The 18,714-nt window shown below is 55.2% G+C and overlaps 1 protein-coding gene across 9 annotated transcripts in view; it reads left to right on the top strand.

The window, feature by feature from the left end:
- The window catches only part of ARAP1 (ArfGAP with RhoGAP domain, ankyrin repeat and PH domain 1), a 61,673-nt gene that overhangs the window by 20,374 nt on the left and 22,585 nt on the right, over window positions 1–18,714 (top strand). For 7 of the 9 annotated variants that reach the window (XR_004288953.1, XR_004288954.1, XR_004288955.1 and 4 more), the window contains exons 3-11: window positions 684–1,253; window positions 13,437–13,606; window positions 14,411–14,478; window positions 15,043–15,176; window positions 15,317–15,472; window positions 15,832–15,901; window positions 16,217–16,337; window positions 16,689–16,891; window positions 17,333–17,439. Coding sequence is in view for 6 of the 9 variants with exons in the window: in XM_032356383.1 (XP_032212274.1) it covers window positions 727–1,253; window positions 13,437–13,606; window positions 14,411–14,478; window positions 15,043–15,176; window positions 15,317–15,472; window positions 15,832–15,901; window positions 16,217–16,337; window positions 16,689–16,891; window positions 17,333–17,439 (1,556 nt within the window). In the remaining 3 variants the exon portion in view is untranslated. Of the gene's footprint in view, window positions 1–683; window positions 1,254–5,643; window positions 5,919–13,436; window positions 13,607–14,410; window positions 14,479–15,042; window positions 15,177–15,316; window positions 15,473–15,831; window positions 15,902–16,216; window positions 16,338–16,688; window positions 16,892–17,332; window positions 17,440–18,714 lie in introns of those variants that run through there. The other 2 variants (XM_032356387.1, XM_032356388.1) reach the window with 2 other exon arrangements.

The raw sequence follows: 18,714 nt of genomic DNA on the forward strand, positions 1-18,714 counted from the left end.
GGAGTGCAGGCGTTGGACCTGAGTCCCTATCGCCCAGGGCAGGCTCTCTCCAATAAACAAATGAGGGGATGGCCTTTCCTATACATTAACCCCTTTGGTGGTGAGAGGGGTGATTCATTCACAGGGCCAGGACCCCAGAGGCTGGGTGATGCTGGCTTCACTTAATTCCTGGAGCATTCTGCTTCCTCCAGGGGCATGGAGAGGGGATGAAGCTCAATCCCTACACGGGGCCTACAGGAAGACTAGCAGCCCCACCCATACTTGTTAAGCCCCTGGGCCTGGCCATCAGCTGGGAACTGGTGCTTCAGAAGGAACTGGGCCCTTGCCCAGGTCCTGCAGAGGGCAGTAGACACAGCCATTGGCCAGCCTTGCAGCAGTGGCCCTGGCTGTAGATAGGGCTTAGGGGTGGTACAACTCTGCAGGTCCTGGAGGGCTTCCTGCAGGAGATGTGAGCTGGATGCTAGGAGGCTGCAGGAGTGGGGGTGGCGGGTTTCAGGCAGAGAGAAAAGGCTGTGTGTTCAGGGACCTGGCAGTATCTGGCCTTGCCGGCACAGGGGGCACCAGGGAGAAAGCTTAAGGACAGAGCTTGACCCCATGGCATGGGAGAGCCACAGAGGGTTGCTAATCAGGAAACTAGGGCTGGGCAGCTTTGCCTCTCACCTGTGCCTGTCTTTCTATTGCAGGTCTGGACAGGGCCCCGCTGGCTGGCCTCTGCTAGCAGGAACCATGGCGGAGGCCCGGGATGTAGCGCTGTCTGTGACTGAGTGGCTGAGGGCGCTGCACCTAGAGCAGTACGCCGGGCTCTTCGAGCAGCACGGACTGGTGTGGGCCACGGAGTGCCAAGGCCTCAGTGATGCCCGCCTCCTGGACATGGGCATGCTGCTCCCTGGTCACCGCCGCCGCATCCTGGCAGGCCTGCTGCGCACCCACACACCCCCCACCCCTGCACCCCGCCCCAGCCCGCGGCCTGTGCCCATGAAGCGGCACGTCTTCCGCTCACCGCCTGCGCCCGCTGCCCCTCCTGCCGCGCCAGTGCCCGTGGAGCCAGAGCCCAAGGCTGGAGAGGAAGAGGGGCTGCCCACTGCCCCCCCCATCCCACCCCGGAGGAGCTGCCTGCCACCTGCCTGCTTCTCCGCCCCACTTGCCGCAGTCCCTGACCCTGCGCTGCCCCCGCTGCCTGCCAAGCGCCACTTGGCAGAGTTAAGTGTTCCGCCCGTGCCCCCCCGCACGGGGCCCCCGCGCCTGCTAGTGAGGTGAGTGGGTGCCATCCGTGGTGGGAGGCGCCTTGGTCAAGGATCCTAGAAAGCGGAGGGGGCGTTTGTGGCCTTCGGCCCTGGGGAAGGGAGGCTCCCTCAGTGGAGGGAACGGCCTGTGTAAAGCTCGGAGGTGGGAGGCACGGTCAGCGGGTGCACTCTGAGCAGACTGGAGCTAAACTGCTGGGTGAGTGGGGGTGAGGCTTGTGGCTGGCCCTGGTGGGACATTCTGTGAAGGCCAGGTGGGAAGCCAGGAAGGTTTCAAGCAGAACGATCGGATAAAAGCTGAATACTAATAAGATGACTAGGGGCTGGTAAGGCTGGTGGAGGAGGAAGCTGGGTGACAAGTGACAGGTCCCAGGCTCTCAGGAGAGGCCCCCACTCGGGCTGTGCTAATAAGGTTGGAGAGAAGTAGGCAGATTGGAGTGAGAGGTTGGCCCTGGAATGGGTGAACCTTGGGCATGGCCTAGACATAAGCAGAGATGGCACAGGTTGCTACACAGAATCCATGATTCCGTCTTGGGTGGAGAGTGGTGCCATCCCTAATCGGGGGATCAAGGGAGAGAGGTGTACCCAGAGAGGAAGGCTGGAGTTCTGTTTAGGGCCTGGTCAGTATGAGACGCTGGGAGATGGGAGTACATTCCAAGTCAGTAGGTAGCATGTGGAGGAAACAGTCTAGGATGATGAGCTTGCCGCCCCGGGTGCGGGGGGCAGGAATTGCCCAGGGCCTGGTGCTTGTGCTCCTGTCTTCCCCCTCCTCACTGCTCCAGCCACATGTCCCCAGATCCTAGGGACACTTCTCAAGCTGCAGCCTACACACTCTCCCTCCTCGTCAGAATTGTTTTCCCCTTTCCTGGTCCCCATACTCCTCCGTTTCCTTGAGTTTCCTCCTACTTCTGTGGATGGCCTATTTTAACCTCCTTCACATATGCCTTCCCTTCTTGCCATTTGCTGGGATGCCCATCTGGGAGGGAGCATCCCCAGCTGGTGCTGGATATGTGTTCAGGGGTGTAATGGAGATGACTGCAGTACTTGGACCCAGGTCAGCCTAATCTGGGAAGGCTTCTCGGAGGAGGAAGGGATGGGTATAGGGAGATCTCCCTTTCCCTACTCTTGGGCACTGTGCTGGGTGCTTCATTTACATGATCTTGTTTGATTCCTGCTCACATCTTCTGGGGGATTTGTGTCCTGTTTTCAAGTAGGGAAACGGAGGCTCAGGAAACGGAGAGGAGCACTAACTGGATCCATGTCGAGTGCATGCTCGGGGAGCTCCTATGGGAGGGTCCGGGAGGTTTTCCCCACCCAGAAGAGGGCTCTGATAGTAAGGGGGCCTTGAAGGCCAAGCCAGGGCTGTGGTGTTTTGAGGTTTGATTGCTAGAAGCACGAAAAGGGTTTTTGGCTTTCCTGGGTTTACACAACTAGGGATGGTACTAGGTATACCCCTAGGAGCTTGGCGCACAGTGTAGATTGGAGTTTTCTGGAGCCCTTATGCCCTCTAGTGGCCATTCTTATACATGCATGAGCCGTTTTTTTCTTTTTTAATTTAATTTTATTTTTAAAGATTTTATTTATTTGAGAGAGAAAGCGTGCTTGAGAGAGCATGAGGTGGGTAAGAACGGGGACACGAGTGGGGTGGGGGGGCAGAGGGAAAAGGAAAAGCAGGCTCTCCCTACCCCCAGCAGAGGGCTTGATCTCAGGACCCCAGGATCACGACCTGAGCAGGAGGCAGAAGCTTAACAATTGAGCCACCTAGGCATCCCTCTCCATTTCTGTTTCCTTTCATTCCATCATGGAGGGGGCTGAGAGAGAGAGCATAGGTTTGTGTGTGTGTGTGTCTTTGTGAGTCTGTGTCTGTCTATCTGTCTCTAGGGATAGGAGTAGGTGAACAAGGACAGGAGATAGGACCCTGTCCATTAGAAGCTCAGGAGGCAAACCTCCCATTGAGGGAATGGAGACCTGGATTCCTGTATCGGAGGCAGAATACCTGGGGCAGGCCCAGCTAGCTGTGTGACTGATGGCCAGTGGCCCCTCTGGGCCTGTTTCTCTACTGGGTATCCTCCTTAGCCCTCCATGGCCCTCCTGGTACCAACGTCTGCGGACAGGAGACTTGTTGGGTAGAGCAAGCGTCCTGTCTATGCCCCAGAGTACCAGCCCCCGCTCTTCAGAGTTTCATTCTGAACTTAGTCACTTAGCTGACCTGTGGGGCAGGCCAGGCCTCCATGCTCAGGAGTCTGGCCCCTTATAGCTAGAGGACCCAAATTTCATTCCATGGTGAGAGAATTTGTAGATAATTATCCTTTACAATTTGGGGCTGTTTCTTCAGACAGAGTGTGATGGGAGGTGAGCTGCCAAGCCTGGCTTCCTTGTCCTGGGGTCTTTGACATTTGGAACGGTGGACATCTCCAGGTCTTAGCACCCTGCCTTCCAGGGCATACAAAATCTTCAAAGCCCAGTGGCAGAAAAACTCACTGCAGATGGAGCTTCATGTGTGTGTAACAGCTGGAGGCTGGGCTGGAGCCTGACCGCTCTCCCTCACAGCCCCTTCTTCTGGACCACAGGCACCATGGGGCACGGCAGAAGGCGATTCAACCCGGCCTGCTCCTGTCCCCTTTGTAGAAGTCCCTTCTTCCTGATGTGGCCTTTGGGTCCTTGCTTGCACCCTTGAGTGACAGGAGTCTCACTCTCTGAATCTTAGGACCTCTTATGCCAGTTCACGAGGTCACCGAGTGAGTACTTCTGCCAGCCTCAAGCCCATCACCAGCCTCCCAAGCGAGATCTGGGGTTATCTGCTGTGTGTGCATGTGTGTACTGGCTGGACATGGGAGGGCATGCCTAGCCAGCATGTAAGTGGGCACCCCTAGGTGTGTGTGTTTGTATAAGCTGTGAAGGTAGTAGTATGTCTGTGTATTTACACTTCTGCACCAGTTTTCAGGGAGGCCGTATGTGGTCCCCATATGTCCGCAGGAGTGGGGACTTAGGCGGTTTCACTGCTTACTTGCTCGCGGTGGTGTGTGCGCATTTGAATTCCTCAGGGCCCGTGTGCACACCTCTACGGGCCCATGTGTGCTGGCGTGCTGGAACCTCCAATGGCGTGAGTCCGTTTGTGCGTGCGTGTGCTGTGGGTAGTGAATTGGCACATGTGTTATTTGCACCCTCCTGGGCATGAGCCAGTGTGTATCCACATGCTGCCCAGCCCACTAGTGTCAGCTCCATGAGGGCCTGGATTCTGGTGGGTTCTGTTTACTGCTGTATCACCAATACCGGCAACTGTGCCGGGTGCCTAACGCGCCCTCTGGAAGTATTTGTTGTGTGCATGAATAGATTAAGACTGACCGAGTCTCAGTGCTGCCCAGTGCTGGCACGGTTGCCACCCACGTGGACTCAGCACCAAGAGTGCCCTCAGCCCACGCTGGACATTAGACAATAGGGTTAAAGGCCCCAAGCTCACCACCCCATATCCCTTCCCACCAAGCGACCTGTATCACCCTAGACATCTCAGGAAGGCGGCAGAGGCCTTCAAGGAGGCAGGCAGCCAATGAGCAGGGACAGGCTTGCCACCTCCCTGCCCCAACTGGGTCAGGACTCTCACAACAAGGCTCACGTGCTGGCTGGCCTGGAAGGACCCTACTTTACCCCTCCAAGACTCTGTATCCCCCACCATTATTAAAAGCCTGGGATAGGAAACTTGTTGATGAGTCCAGAGATAAGGAGAAACTTGCCCAGAGTCACACAGCCCAGCAGAGTAGAAGCCAGTGTTCAGACCCTGCCTCCTGGCTTGGGGCCCGGTCTACTCAGCTCCAGGTACCACAGATGTGAACCCTCTGAGTCTGTTTCCCTGAATGGTAGAGGGGTCTTCTCAGATCCAGAGTTCCAGGGTCCCTCCACAGAGCCCCTATCAGGTGGTGCTAGGCCTCAGTTTCCTCCTCTGATACCTCCCCAGATGCCTAGAGATACCTCCAAAGAGGGAGTATTTGCCCAGAGTGGGCAGCTGCCAGCTGGGATCACACTGCACAGCCTCCCACCTGTGCTCCTGCCTGCCCTGCAGCCCAGCCAATCCCTGGTCTTCCTGAAGGCTTATCACTTGTTGCTGGGGCAGAACTTGCTCCCTTCAAAGAACCTCTTTCCCAGCCTCTCTGGGCCTCCTGTGGGGTGGAGAGGGGCCAGCCAAAGCTAGGGCTTCCTGAGGATCTACTCTGCAGGCCCTGCTAGACAGCAGTGTGGTGGCTTGTCCCATTCCAACTTGGGGAGTGTGGGGGCAGGCCGGGGGCGGGGAGGAAGTGTCTGCCCCAGGGGATTCTGGGTGACTTTTCTCTTTCTCAGTGTTTTCAGGAAGTGTGTGTATTGGCCAGGGCAGCAGGGGGTGGGGGAGGTGGAGAGCAGGAAACCAAGGAGAGCCAGAGCTGGATGTACACACACACACACACACACTCTCACACTCACTCTTGGACAGATTCACTTTTACACAGAAACACGCACTCAGACAAGTGATCACAGCCACACAGAGCGGTACCTGGACCCCGACACAGCCTCCGACACACCCGGGGAACAGAGGCCTGGCTGTCTGCCAGACCAGCCCTACTCAGACAGGCTGCCTGGTCAGGCACATAGCGCTGTCGAGCGGAGCTGTGCGAGTCCTCTGGCCCAGGACCTGGTGGACATCTGAGGGTGAGCAAGGGGCAGCTTTGGGCTGGGCTATCAGCGGAGTATGGGGAGGGAGGCTCCTTTCTGAGGGTCTTTCTGTCCCCTGTGGGCAGGGTTTTCTGGGTACTCCCTCTGCCCCTCCATTTTTTGTTCTCAGAATTTTCTCTCCTCTTTCACTTTCTCCACATCTTGTTTTTCTCTTGTCCTTTCCTTTTTTCCCCTTCTTTTTTCTGTCCCTCAACCCTGGGCTTTTCAGGCCTACATCTTCCCATAGATCTGTCTCCTGGGCCCGCTGGAAACCCATGGTGCCTGAGGGACTGTCTCTGTGGCCTCTGTGGGTGTCTGCCCTTCAGGAACCCAGTGCTGATCTCATCCTGGCTTTTCTCGCTATCCAGTACAAAGGTGTTGTGGCTCTAAGCAGCTCTTACCTGAACCCGTTTGCCCTCGCACTGAGTCCAGGGTAATAGGGAGACCTACCGAGGGCTGGCACTTAGTTGGTTTGGTTCCTCCCCGATTTCCCCAGGGCCAATAGAGGGGTGGGTCCCTATGATGTTGGGAGGCTGGGCTCGCCATCCCTCCCCGCAGTTGCTGTGGACCCCTCATGAGCTCAACAACCCTGTGCTTGGGTCCCTGGGGACATAGAGACACCTCTCACTAGCTCCTGCCTGTGCATCCCATCCTGCCCTGTGCCCTTGGGTCATCTTTCCACAGGGCACAGCAGACACCTACCTGTACTTTCTCCTCCTGCCAGAACAGCCTTGAGCTGGGTACTCAGGATGCGGGGGACAGGGTCCATATGGTCTTGGGCTCCCTTAGGGATGACCTTCTTTGCCCCAGAATCCTCAGGCATCAGCACAGGGCCAGAGCCAGGAAGCATGAAGAGCCATGGGCGAGCTGGGCCTCTGCCTCCTCCTGCCCACAACAGGACAGCTTGCCTGTGGAAAGCTCAGTGTAGGCCTGGGGGCACACCTGCCATGAAGAGCCCAACAGGCTGTGTGAGCTCAGCAGAAGGAGCAGTTGAGTTCCTAGAGGCATGTCCTGAGCACAATGGAGCGGATGATCTAGATCTAGATCATTGTAAGGATTAAATAAAAAGGACTCCAGGAAGAATGCTTAGCACATAATGGACGCTTAGTAAGTGGTAGCTGTCATTCCAGGGAGAAGTGCTAAGAGCTGAGCGAGCCTTGATTGTGAGGGTGGATGCCAGGTTAATGGGGTGCTGCTCTGTGGAGGGTAACCACTGCCCTTCTCCAGTGATCAGGATGTGAGTGGGGTGCTGGCCATTCAGTCACAACACGCACTGTCCAAGTCCCCCCTCTGTGTTGGGCGTTGTCATGGCCTGGCAAGAGATAGGCTTGGGGGGATCACAACATACGCAAGGGCTGAGTACCTATAAGCAAGAGGAAGCCCAGGAAGGGCTTTCCATGTTGTGACCTGGGCACAACTAACAGAACAGAAGCAGGAGAGTGCTGGAGGGGTTGACCTTTGGTTCTCATGATGGAGAAGGAAAGACGGGGCAGCCGTGGAGGAAGCAAGAAGCACAGGAGTGAGGCCTGAGCCCTGTGTAGCCAGAGCATAAATGAGGAAGTGGACAGCTAGGAAGGTTTGCCTCCATGGGAAGGGGAGGTCAGGGTAGGAGACAGAGGTGGTCAGATCAGTGGGCCTCATCCTGCCTTTTGGCCCCGCTGGTGAGAGCCCAGGGATTGAGATTCGGCTGGATCCCTCCAAGTCCTGTGTGACACTTTCCAGGGAAGGTCCTGAATCCAAGACAGGGTGTGGCCCTGGGTCCTTGGTCCTCCAAGGTCAGTGCAGTGAAGCAAACATTGACAGACACAACTATCCTGAATGATCACAAGTGTGGAGACTGGAGGAGCCCCAAGGAGGTCCCAGCACAGCCTAAAGCCTGAGAGGAGGCACAAAATGAAGGGGAAGGATGTACAGTGTGGACAGGGAAGGGACAGATGGGGGGAGCCACATACGCAGATGCCTGGTAATACACGTTTATGGGGTACAGCTCAGGCAGGCATGGCTGGAATATAAGGAATGGATGAGTTCAAGGCCAGCCCGAGATATTCAGACTACCCTGCTCTGTTGGCCCATCTGTCCTTATGGTGAAGCCTGGCTCCTTTGGCCAGAGGTTGATAGACAAAAAGCTCGGAAGGGAGAGCCGGGGACCGCCATGGGGGAGGAGGCTGTGAAGCAGGTTCTTGGCTCAGCCTCCTCCATCGCAGCCAGAGTGGAAAACTTGTCCTGATGAACTGTGGGGATGGCTTTCCTTACTGAATTGTCAGTAAGCCTGGAAGTAGATCAGACAGGAAACTGAGGCTCAGAAGTAAAGCAGTCTGCTTTGTAAGGTCAAAGACTGACTAGAGTCAAGCTGGGATTTGAGTGGGTTGAGCCAGCTCTGCCGGGTTCCAAAGCTCGGTCTCTTAGCGAGACTGACCACACGTCTCATTTCACCAGGACAGGCCCTGTTGTACCTGTTGCTCTGACATAGTTACTGACAGTATAGACTGTCAGCTATTGTGGTTTATGCAATTTTTAAAAAAAATACTGGGGCGCCTGGGTGGCTCAGTGGGTTGAGCCGCTGTCTTCGGCTTGGGTCATGATCCCAGGGTCCTGGGATCGAGCCCCGCGTCGGGCTCTCTGCTCAGCAGGGAGCCTGCTTCCTCCTCTCTCTCTCTCTCTGCCTGCCTCTCTGCCTACTTGTGATCTCTCTCTGCCAAATAAATAAATAAAATCTTTAAAAAAAAAATATATATATATATACAGTTAATTGTATGGTCACTCTATTCTTCCCCATTCTGACTTGGGACCCTCACATATCCCCAAGCCCTCACGTTGAAGGTTGGCTGTGTGTATTTGCCCCAGTTCAGTAAAATGAACCTTCTCAGGCTGTGGTCACATGCCAAGGCAAATCAGCCTCTGCCCCTGTCCAGGAGTGACCCAGGTTGGCTTCAGGCATAATGGGGGTAGCAGATGTGTCTGCATGTCAGTTGGACAAAAGAGAAAGGGTCTGAAAGAACAGGGGAGCCAGCAGGGGCAGAGGTGGGCAGGTGGAGGCCCGCTGAGGTCAGGCTCATTGAGCTGTGTTCTTAGGTACATGTGGGCTTTCCATGGGCTGAGATGGTAGGGAGAGGGTGGTGATGCCGAAGCAAGCAATGTAGGCAAGGTTTGGAGGGGAGGCCACTGTGCAGGTGCTCATGTTTGTGGCTCAGGGTTGTGGCCAGTCTTCTGGCCTAATGTGCCAGAGGTCAATGGGAAATGGCCCAGCTGGGCCTTAGGTACAGATTGGAGCTGAGGTGGCCCTTAGGGTTGCCGGCACTGAGTGGCCAGGACCCCAACTGGGGTGGGAGCACTCTTCAGGCACTCCCTTCCTCTGGGGTTTTCCCACTATACTGTGCCTTCCGGATACCACTTCTCCTTTCCTCGCCTGGCCCTGACTCAGCATGGCTCTGTCCGCTGTGGTAGGCAGGCGGGGGTCAGCCAGGAAGATTTCTGGAAGAAGTGGCTAGATAGAGGCCTAGAGGTCCATTGGGGTGGGGGGGGGTCCCCTCCTCTTGCTTCCACTTGCTTGGCACATAACCGTTTGCCTGCAAAAACCATGCTGGAGGAGGAGCTGTTTGCACTGTTCCCCTTTCCCTTTTTGCCATGGTCACAACAGCCATCAGAGCTGTGGTGGCGTGCCCTCTTGGATGGCAACTTGGGAGCTGCCCAAATCCTGAGCTGGGTGGCCAGTGTAAGGAGGCAGGCCTCAGAGAAGCTCTCAGATCCTGACCATGGCCTCATTCGACCCTGTGGTGGAGTTTGCCAGTTGTGGTACTAGGGTACAAATCCCAGCTGTGGGATCCAGGACAAATTACTTTGTGTCTCTGTGCCTCAGTTTCCTCATCTATAAAGTGGGGATAACAGTCAGCCATACCTTATAGAGCCCTTGTGAGAAGTAAATGAATGAAGCCACGTAAAGTGCTTGGAAGACAACTAGGAATATATACACATACACAATACTAAAAAGAATTAATTAATCTATTTTTTCATTTATTTATTCATCCCTGAGTTCTGGGCATGCAGTAGGGAAGATGGTAGGTGTGGCACCTGCCTCAGGGAACCCACGGGCCAGGGAGATAGGCCTCAGATGGGCAGACAGTCAGGACAATGATGGGGGGCCCGTTGCTTCTTTAGCTCCGAGGATGCTCTGCTGCTCGGCATTGAAGGGGCGGAGCCTATCCCCACCTCCTCTGGGTCAGTCTGACTGGCACTGGCCTTGAAGCCTGGACTTCTGCTCCCAGCTGATCACAGGCCAGGCCCCCAGGGGCCCCTCCTGCTTGGGGTCTGGGAGACTATGTGTGATAGATAATTCCGGATATTGCAGCTGACCAGCTGGGGTCACACCCTTGGACCTGTGAGTACTTACTTAGTCTCTAGGTCTTCCTTCCCCCTTTCATTCTCTTTTCTCTCAACCATGATGGCCAACCTATCCACCTACCCTTCTCTCCACCCCCCACCCATCCATTCAGCCATTTATTTTTTCTGTCATCTGTCCACTCGGTCGTCTGCCCGCTTAGCCACCCACTCAGCATGCCCTTGTTGCTGACTTGGCCACTTCCTGTGCTGGGCTGTGGTGGTAAAGAATCAAGTCTGAGGCTGCCCCTGGCCTAGAGAGACTCAGGGTCAAGGAGGGGAGACATATGGTGTGGTGCCTACCTGGGGGTCTTCTTAGGTCCAGCTAAACGTAAAGGCTCTCAAGAGTACCATAGACCCACCTGGCATCAAATTCCCCCAGAAGCACTTAGGGAGGGAAGGGCTGGCCATCAGGGTCATGGCCACTCTTCCTCTGCTGCGGGGTCACGGTTGCAGTCAGTGCCCCTGTTCACACAGCCATCCGGGAGCCATTCTCTGTGGCTGCCCAGGAGAGCGCACAGGGGTAGGGAACCGACATTCCTGATAGGTGTGAGAGCCACCCTTAAACATCTTGACTCAAGGGTCCAGTATGTCCTCTAACGACCCCACAGGTGTGGTTTCAGGTTACCGCATGGGATGTGGCCAGTGACATGCCAGCCCCCTCAGGGAAGCCCAAAGCTCCAGCTTCTCCCCCAGGTGGAGAGCCCACCTGCAGTTTCTAGTCTAGGTACACTGCCTCACTCAGGCCACTCTTGTCCAAGGCGGTGTCGCCAAGGGGCACGGTTGACACACCAGCTGCTGTGGGTTTCTGGGGGAGTGTGAGAAAGATCAGTGCAGGTCGGATTCTTTCTGCACACACAGAGAAGAGATGATTAGAGGACAGGGTGATAGGGAAACAGGCATGTGTGCTAGGAGTGTGGTTCTCTGGTGGAGTCAGGGTTCAGGTCCTGGCTCAGCTGCTGGCAGGATGCCAGGTACAGTGGACTGAACTACTTTAATACATGTGATTCGCAGTGATTGGTGGTATCAACCCCCTTGTAATAGAGGGGAAGATGGGCAGGGTCTGGGGGAGTGTGAGAGAAGGCTCAGGAAAGACTTGCAGGGAAGCAGAACTTAAGTTTGGAGTTAAAGGACAAGAGGATGTTCTCTAGTCAGAGCCCGAGAGGAAGGGGTTCCTGGAGAAGACAACAGCAGGAACAAAGGCCTGGCATCATGATCATCCCCCAGCCCTTGCTTGCTTTTGTGATAGACATGCTTTGCTAATCACTGCCAGGAACGCTGGGGCAATACCAGGCTGAAAATAACCAGTGAGACAAGTTGCTCACCCACTCTGATGTTCCTCCTTGGCCCCTGCCAGACGCCGGCTGAGACAGTGGGTGGGGCCAGGCTTCTGGGGCTTAGGTGTCCTGTTCCAGCTGTGTGGGCGCACAGCATGCCTCGTCTTGGTTAATTCTCCAAACACCCTGTCAGGTCATTGACATAGTCCCTGCTCTACAGAAGAGGAAACTGGCTCAGAGATGCTGAGTGCTTTCCCTTGGACACACAGGATCGAGGACTGAGGTGGGGTCAAACTCGTATCCAATGTCAAAGCCAGGAGACACTCAGCCTGTAGGAAGCAGTGGATCTCTGCAGAGACAGATACACAGAGCGTTGTGGCTGTGGGAGCCCAAGGGGCCCTGAACCTGGCCCTGGAGTTGGAGAAGGGTGGTGATAGCAGAGATGAGGGGCTGGTATGCAGGAGAAGTGGGGTGGGCAGAAAGTGTTAGCAAGGACGTGTAGAAGAAGGAACCCTCATGCGCTGGTGATGAGAATGCAAATTGGTGCAGCCACTGTGGAAAACAGAAGGGAGGCTCCTCAAAATAAATAAATAAATAAATAAATAACTACCATATAATCCAGTAATTCCACTGCTGAGTATTTACCCAAAGGAAATGAAAACACCAATTCAATAAAGTAGATGCAAAAAAAAAAAAAAAAGAAAAGAAAAAGTAGATGCAGACCTGTTTATTGTAGAATTGTTTACAATAGCCAAGATATGGAAGCAACCTATGTGTCCCTCAATAGATGAATAGAGAAGATGTAGTGTTTTGTGTGTGTGTGTGTGTGTGTGTGGTGTGTTTGCAATGGGATATTACTCAGCCATAAAAAAGAATGAGATCCTGCCATGTACAACAACGTGGATGGACCTAGACACTGTGATGCTAAGTGAAATAAGTTAGAGAAAGACGAATACAATACGCTTTCACTCATATGTGGAATTTAAGAAACAAAACAAATAACAAAAAAAAAGAAGCAAAAAAACCAGGGCTTACATACGGAGAACAAAGTGGTAGTTGCCAGAGGGGATAAGCATTGGGGGGTGGTAGGGGGTATAGGCGAAGGGGAAAGGGGGTACACTTATTGTGATGAGCACTGAGAAACGTGTAGAGTTGGCGTATCATCGTATTGTATACCTGAAACTATAATGCTGTATGGTAATTGTACTGGAATTTAAAAAAATAGAGGGGCATGGTGGGATCAGGTGAGTTTAAGGTGTCTGAGGGCACCATGGTGAACATGCATGTCTGGGACAAGAGAGAAGGTGGTCTTGAGCCAGAGCCCCACAGCTCAGGGCCTTAGGACTTGGTTTTTAAGGCTCTGGTCTGTGCCCTTGGCCTGCATGCCCATTTTGAACCTGACCCATCCACTCACCACCAAATGCCTTCTTATCCTTAAAAGCTCAGTCAGGTGTCACCTCCTCCAGTCTTCCCTGACTTCCCAGCCTGGGATGCACACCAACCCCCAGCCCATTCTGCTTTGCATCCCTCTTCTAGACTGGAGACCCTATGGGTACATGTGGCTGAAAGCTAGAGCTCTGGGGACAGGTGACCCTGCCAGAGCAGTGCAGGGCCAGCTCATGGCCAAAGAAGGGGCCTGCTTCCTTTAAGCTTGAAGAGCTCGGAGGTTCAGGGGCCTGGAGTGAGGGGAGGGGGGTTCCTGTCTGAGTCTGTGGAATGAATGCGCTTTGCTGTAGCTCAGGTGAGAGGGGTGGTGGGGGGACAAGGCTCAGGGGGTTTGGGTCCTGGCTCTGTGTAGTGAGCCAGCCCGGTGACTGAGCCTCCTGGAGCTAACTCCCGGGCCTGGTTTTTGTTCTCTTGCCAGCCTTCCCTCCAAAGAAGAGGAGCTACTATCACCACCGCTGTCATCCCCTCCCCAACCAGAGCCTGAGGAGCCCCCGGCCACCTTCCCCCGGGGGCCTCCACAGCACCCGTCTCCACCTCCCAGTCCCCCAGCGATCCCCCCGAAGCCTCTTCGCCTGCCCCCAGAGTTCGGTGAGTGCCATAGCCAGGCATGGGGCTCCCAGTGCGTAGCCTGGAATCAGGGCCCCTCAAGAATCAGCAAGGGTGCAAGGATTGAACTTTCTGTCAGGTTCTGCCACTCACACAGTGTGGCCCCAGACAGGTGAGCCTCATTCTCTTTACCCTCACAGTGGAGCCAGCAACCACCTATCTTTTTTTTTTTTTAAAGATTTTATTTACTTATTTGATAGAGATCACAAGTAGGCAGAGAAGCAGGCAGAGAGAGAGAGGAGGAAGCAGGCTCCCTGCTGGCAGAGAGCCTGATGGGGAGCTCGATCCCAGGACCCTGGGATCATGACCTGAGCCGAAAGCAGAGGCTTTAACCCACTGAGCCACCCAGGTGCCCCCAGCACCCACCTATCTTGACCTACTGACTGTTAAGTGTATGTGGCAGACTTTCTGAGTGGCTTGTGGTTGAAAGTCTAGGAATATTTTCCATAGTTGTCAATGGTTTGCTTTTCCTTGGGTTGTCCATTTCTCTTGATTCTTGTTTCTTGTTTCTTTTCAGCCTCTTTAGACAGCCCTTGACTCTGACCCGCAAGTTTACCACCTATTCAGACCTCCTTGTGATAGTCTGGCCTCTCCTTTGGCCACCCCCCTAGTACTGTCCTACGAGGCCCTGAGAGTGTAAATAGCATTTCACGTCCCCTGTGCCTGTTTTTGAAAGCCAGGCTGGAGTGGGGGTGTCTTTCCAGCCAAGGGTGGCTTATGTGCCCAGGAGAGGAGGCTAGGCTCCTCCTTCTGAGTCTCCCCCTGCCCCCACCCCTCTCTCCTCAGATGACTCTGACTACGATGAGGTTCCAGAGGAGGGCCCAGGGGCCCCAGCCGGCCTGATGACCAAGAAGGTGGGGCAGGTGGTGATTAGGGTTTGGGCTGTCTGTCAGAGGGGAGGGTGGGCTGCCCAGCTGCCTTGCAGATCCTGGGGACCACTGGAGAGAGAAAGTGCCATCAGTTTCCAGGGAGAGCTTCCTTCCCCCTTGTGGTCTTGCCACAAGGGGCTTGGGGATGGAGCACAGCACCTGAGCCCTGGGCCAGGGGTCTGAGAGCACTTGCTGGTGGCCTCAGTTCCAGTCTCCAGCCACGTCTGGATTGTTGTGTGTGGCCCCCTCTCTCCCCCAGGGTACTGAGCACTTCTTCCTTGGAGAGTCTCCCTTGATCTCTTTCACTTTCTGTGTTCCTGGGCCCCATGGGTGTCTTAACTCTCCATCCCTAAGTATTTTTCACTATCCCTTCATCTTCTGTCTTTGATGCTGTCTAGCTGGGTCCCTGGAGAGGGTGTGGAAATAGCAGGGAAAGTGCAGAGTTGTGTGGGTCCCTGATGGAGTGGACCTTGGGGGTCCTCCCTGGGTGGGTGTGATCTGGGGCTCGGGAAGCATGATGCTGAGTGGGTCTGGCGTGGGCGGTGCCAGGAGGAGCTCCCAGTGAGCCACATCCCACGAGCTGTGCGTGTGGCCAGTCTGCTGAGCGAGGGGGAGGAACTGTCTGAGGACGACGACCAAGGAGATGAAGATGAGGATGACCATGCCTATGAGGGCATCCCCAAGTAAGTGTCCACTCTTCCTCAGTGGTTGTTCCACCCAGCCACCCTCCGTTTCCAAGCACAGCCTGGCCCCTCCACCTCTTTGTCCCCTCCCCCCAGGGGATCCCCCGTTCTAGGCTCCCTCATTCCCTCTCTTTCCCCAGTGGTGGATGGCACACCAGCAGTCTGAGCTCATCCCTGCCCAGCAGCCTCCTGATCCCTGAGCTCCCACCACACCCCATGGACGGGCATCCTGTGGGCCCCGCCCCCATCACACCGGTCATCAAGGCCGGCTGGCTGGACAAGAACCCACCACAGGGGTGAGTGATGCCTGTTATGTCCTGCTGGTTCTCTGCGTGAAGACAGGAGTGCTCTAGGATACTGGTATGCCAGATCTGAAAACCAGAGGGGCTAGGTTATTTGAAGAGGTCTCTCTCCAGGCAGACTGTAACAGTTGGTCATCCCCACAAGACCTATGTTTTAGTACCCTTAAAATTGGGAAGTCCTACTTTGATACTGACTTTAGTCATTTTTTCTATAGGGGAAGTCCATTTTCTCATTGACCGTTTGGGTTCCTTCCTCCCTTGAGCCTGGCTATTGTGCCGACTTTGTATGTAGCTGCCATAGGGGACTGGGGTAATCTTAGAGCCTCTCCTCTAATCTGCCTGTGCTTCTCCAGATCTTACATCTATCAGAAGCGATGGGTGAGACTGGACGCCGATCACCTGCAGTACTTTGACAGTAACAAGGTGAGGCCCCTGCTGATCCTTGATGGGACCCCTGCTCTAGCCTGGCCCTAGGCCGACCCTTGACCTTGGATGCAGGTGGAGGCCCCCACCCCAAGACGAGTCCTCACCAGAGTTCCAGTCTGACTCCTGGAGCTGTGTCTTTTGGCCGCTCGCTCCTGTGGGCTGTGGTCAGGGTCAGCCTAGGGGCTGTCCCTGGCCACCTGTGGGAGATGGGGTTCTAGTTAGCCTGCTCTCGGCTGAGGTTGAGGGAGCCAAGGAGGGGCTAGGCCTCCGGGTGCCCCACCCCCTACAGGACAGCTTCCGTCTCCTCCCCAGGACGCCTACTCTAAGCGCTTTATCTCTGTGGCCTGCATCTCCCGCGTGGCTGCCATCGGGGACCAGAAGTTTGAAGTGATCACAAACAACCGGACCTTCGCCTTCCGGGCGGAGAGTGATGGTGAGGAGCGGGGCAGGGAGAACGCTGGCTGTTTAGCCTGCTAAGTGGGGGCGTGGGGGAGAACCAGGGCACCTCTGCTCCCCCACATCAAACCCAGAGAGGAGTCAGTCCTCTACGAGGTAGGGGAGAGCAGGGGGCACTCTTGGACTAGAGGGAATGGGCTCAGGTAGGCGAAGTGGCTTCCCCAGTGTAGCTTGTTCAGTCAGAAAACTCAGAGATAGTCAGAGATAGGTGGGCCAATCTGGGTGGGCTTGCTGGCAGAGGTGTTGCCTGAGGAGCCTGGAATGGGGAGTCCTTAGGTGGCTGCCTGCCAGACTGAGCTCACTTTCACTCTTTCCCCTGTGCCCTCAGCGGAGCGGAAGGAGTGGATGCAGGCCCTGCAGCAGGCAGTGGCCGAGCAGGGTGCCCGGGCCCGGCTGTCTAGCACTTACCCTTTGGGTATTCGAGGCTCAGAGCTGCCTGACCATGCTGGCAGCCTGGAACTACGTGGTTTCAAGAATAAACTGTATGTGGCCGTGGTTGGGGACAAAGTGCAGCTATATAAGAATCTGGAGGTACGAAGGGGTCAGCCAGTTTGTTAAACCTGTCCCCTGCCCCCTGCCTACCTGGTCCTCTGGCCCTGCCCCCTGCCCACCCAGGCCCCCCGACCTGCCCCTGGCTCACCCAGTCCCCCAGCCCTGCCCCTTCCCTTTCTTCCTTCCCCTAAGCTCAGCCCTGTGCTGGCTACCCTTCCTGCTTCTAGCTCTGACCCTGTCCCCTGCCTGGTCCCTGAGGATTATCTTTCCATCTGTGTCCTGCCTTCTGTTCACGCTCCCTATTACTGCATGGCCTCTGAGCCTGGGTCCATTTACCAATGTCCAGATTCCTAAGCCCTCTTCATCTCCTTCCAAGGTGCTTTCTAGTCCCTAAGGTACTACATCCCTTTAGTCTCTATCCCTCCCTGGGCCTTAGGCCCTGCCCCCAGGCCTTGCCCTCTCCCCTTACCCATCTGCCAGGAGTACCACCTGGGCATTGGCATCACCTTCATTGACATGAGTGTAGGCAACGTGAAGGAAGCAGACCGGCGCAGCTTCGACCTCACCACCCCCTACCGCATCTTCAGGTAAGCCCGCCTCCTCTCATTTACCTGTATCCTCCCTCCCTGCAAGGATCTTCTTGCTTATGTGGAAACCTGCCCCTTCTTCTAGAATGGGTTTCTCCCCTTCCCAGCCTTGCCCACCCTCCTGGTCCTTTCTATCCACTCACTTACCTGCTCTGCCCCCTCCCTTCTAAAGAAATCTCACTTTTGCCGCACCCCCCATCTGACCATCACCGTCCCCCTTCCCCTCACTCACTCCCAGGCGGTCCTGAGGGGCTGGCCCATGCCTGAGGTCACATAGTATGTATCAGTCAGCTTGGCTGCGGTGCATGACAGAGGAGCACAGACGGGGTGGGGGTGGGACTTCAACAACAGAAGTTTATTTTCTCACAGCTCTAGAGGCTGGAAGTCCAAGGTCAAGGAGCCATCAGGGTTAGTTTCCGGTGAGGCCCCTCTTCCTGGCTTGCAGATGGCCACCTCCTCACTGTGTCCTCACATGGCTTTTCCTCTGTGTGCAGGTAGAGAGAGTGAGCTATCTGCTGTCCCTTCCTCTTTTTATAAAGAAACCAGTCTTGTTACATTCGAACCCTACTCCTATGACATCATCTAACCTTAATTACTTCCCTAAAAGTCCTGTCTCCAGATGCAATCACACTGGGGGACACAGTTCAGTCCATAACATCCCAGGTCCACCACTGAGTCACTGTGTGACCTGGGCAAATCACTTGACCTCTCTGTGCCTTGGTTTCTTCCTCTGGGAGTAAGACTGCAGCTGTCTTTGTAAAGCTGTTACCTGCCTCAGTGTGTGGTAACCACTCTGTCAACACTAGCGCCATCCCACCTCCGCTGTCATGTCCTTTGCCCTTAGCTTAGCTCTCTGTCTTCTGCAGGGACTTTCTCCTGAGCTCCAGACCTGCTCCAGACCTCCAAACCAACAGTTTTGTGGATGTCTGTCTCTCTGTGACTTCCGCCTCGACTCCCTGGACCTCCCAGGCCACTGTCTCCACCCATGGGGACACCTGCCTCTCCCACTCAGCCCCGTGCATGCCTGTCACCACCCTACCTCACCACCCTGGCTCTCTCACGTCTGTCTGTCCCCTCCATTCTGTCCCTCCCCATTTTGTTCCAGGCCAGGGGAACTCTGGCCCGGCTCCGCCTCATGCATCAGCTGCCTGTCTGTGACTGCCAGTGGGGTCTTCTCTTTTCTTTTTGTTGAAAGCCAAGTTTTTATTTGTTTATTTCTGCCTTTGAAGTAATGTTGGATGACATGTTGGCCCGAGAGTCTTTGCCTCCTCCTTA

Source organism: Mustela erminea, chromosome 9 (assembly GCF_009829155.1).
Source record: "Mustela erminea isolate mMusErm1 chromosome 9, mMusErm1.Pri, whole genome shotgun sequence".
NCBI classification, from domain to species: Eukaryota; Metazoa; Chordata; class Mammalia; order Carnivora; family Mustelidae; genus Mustela; species Mustela erminea.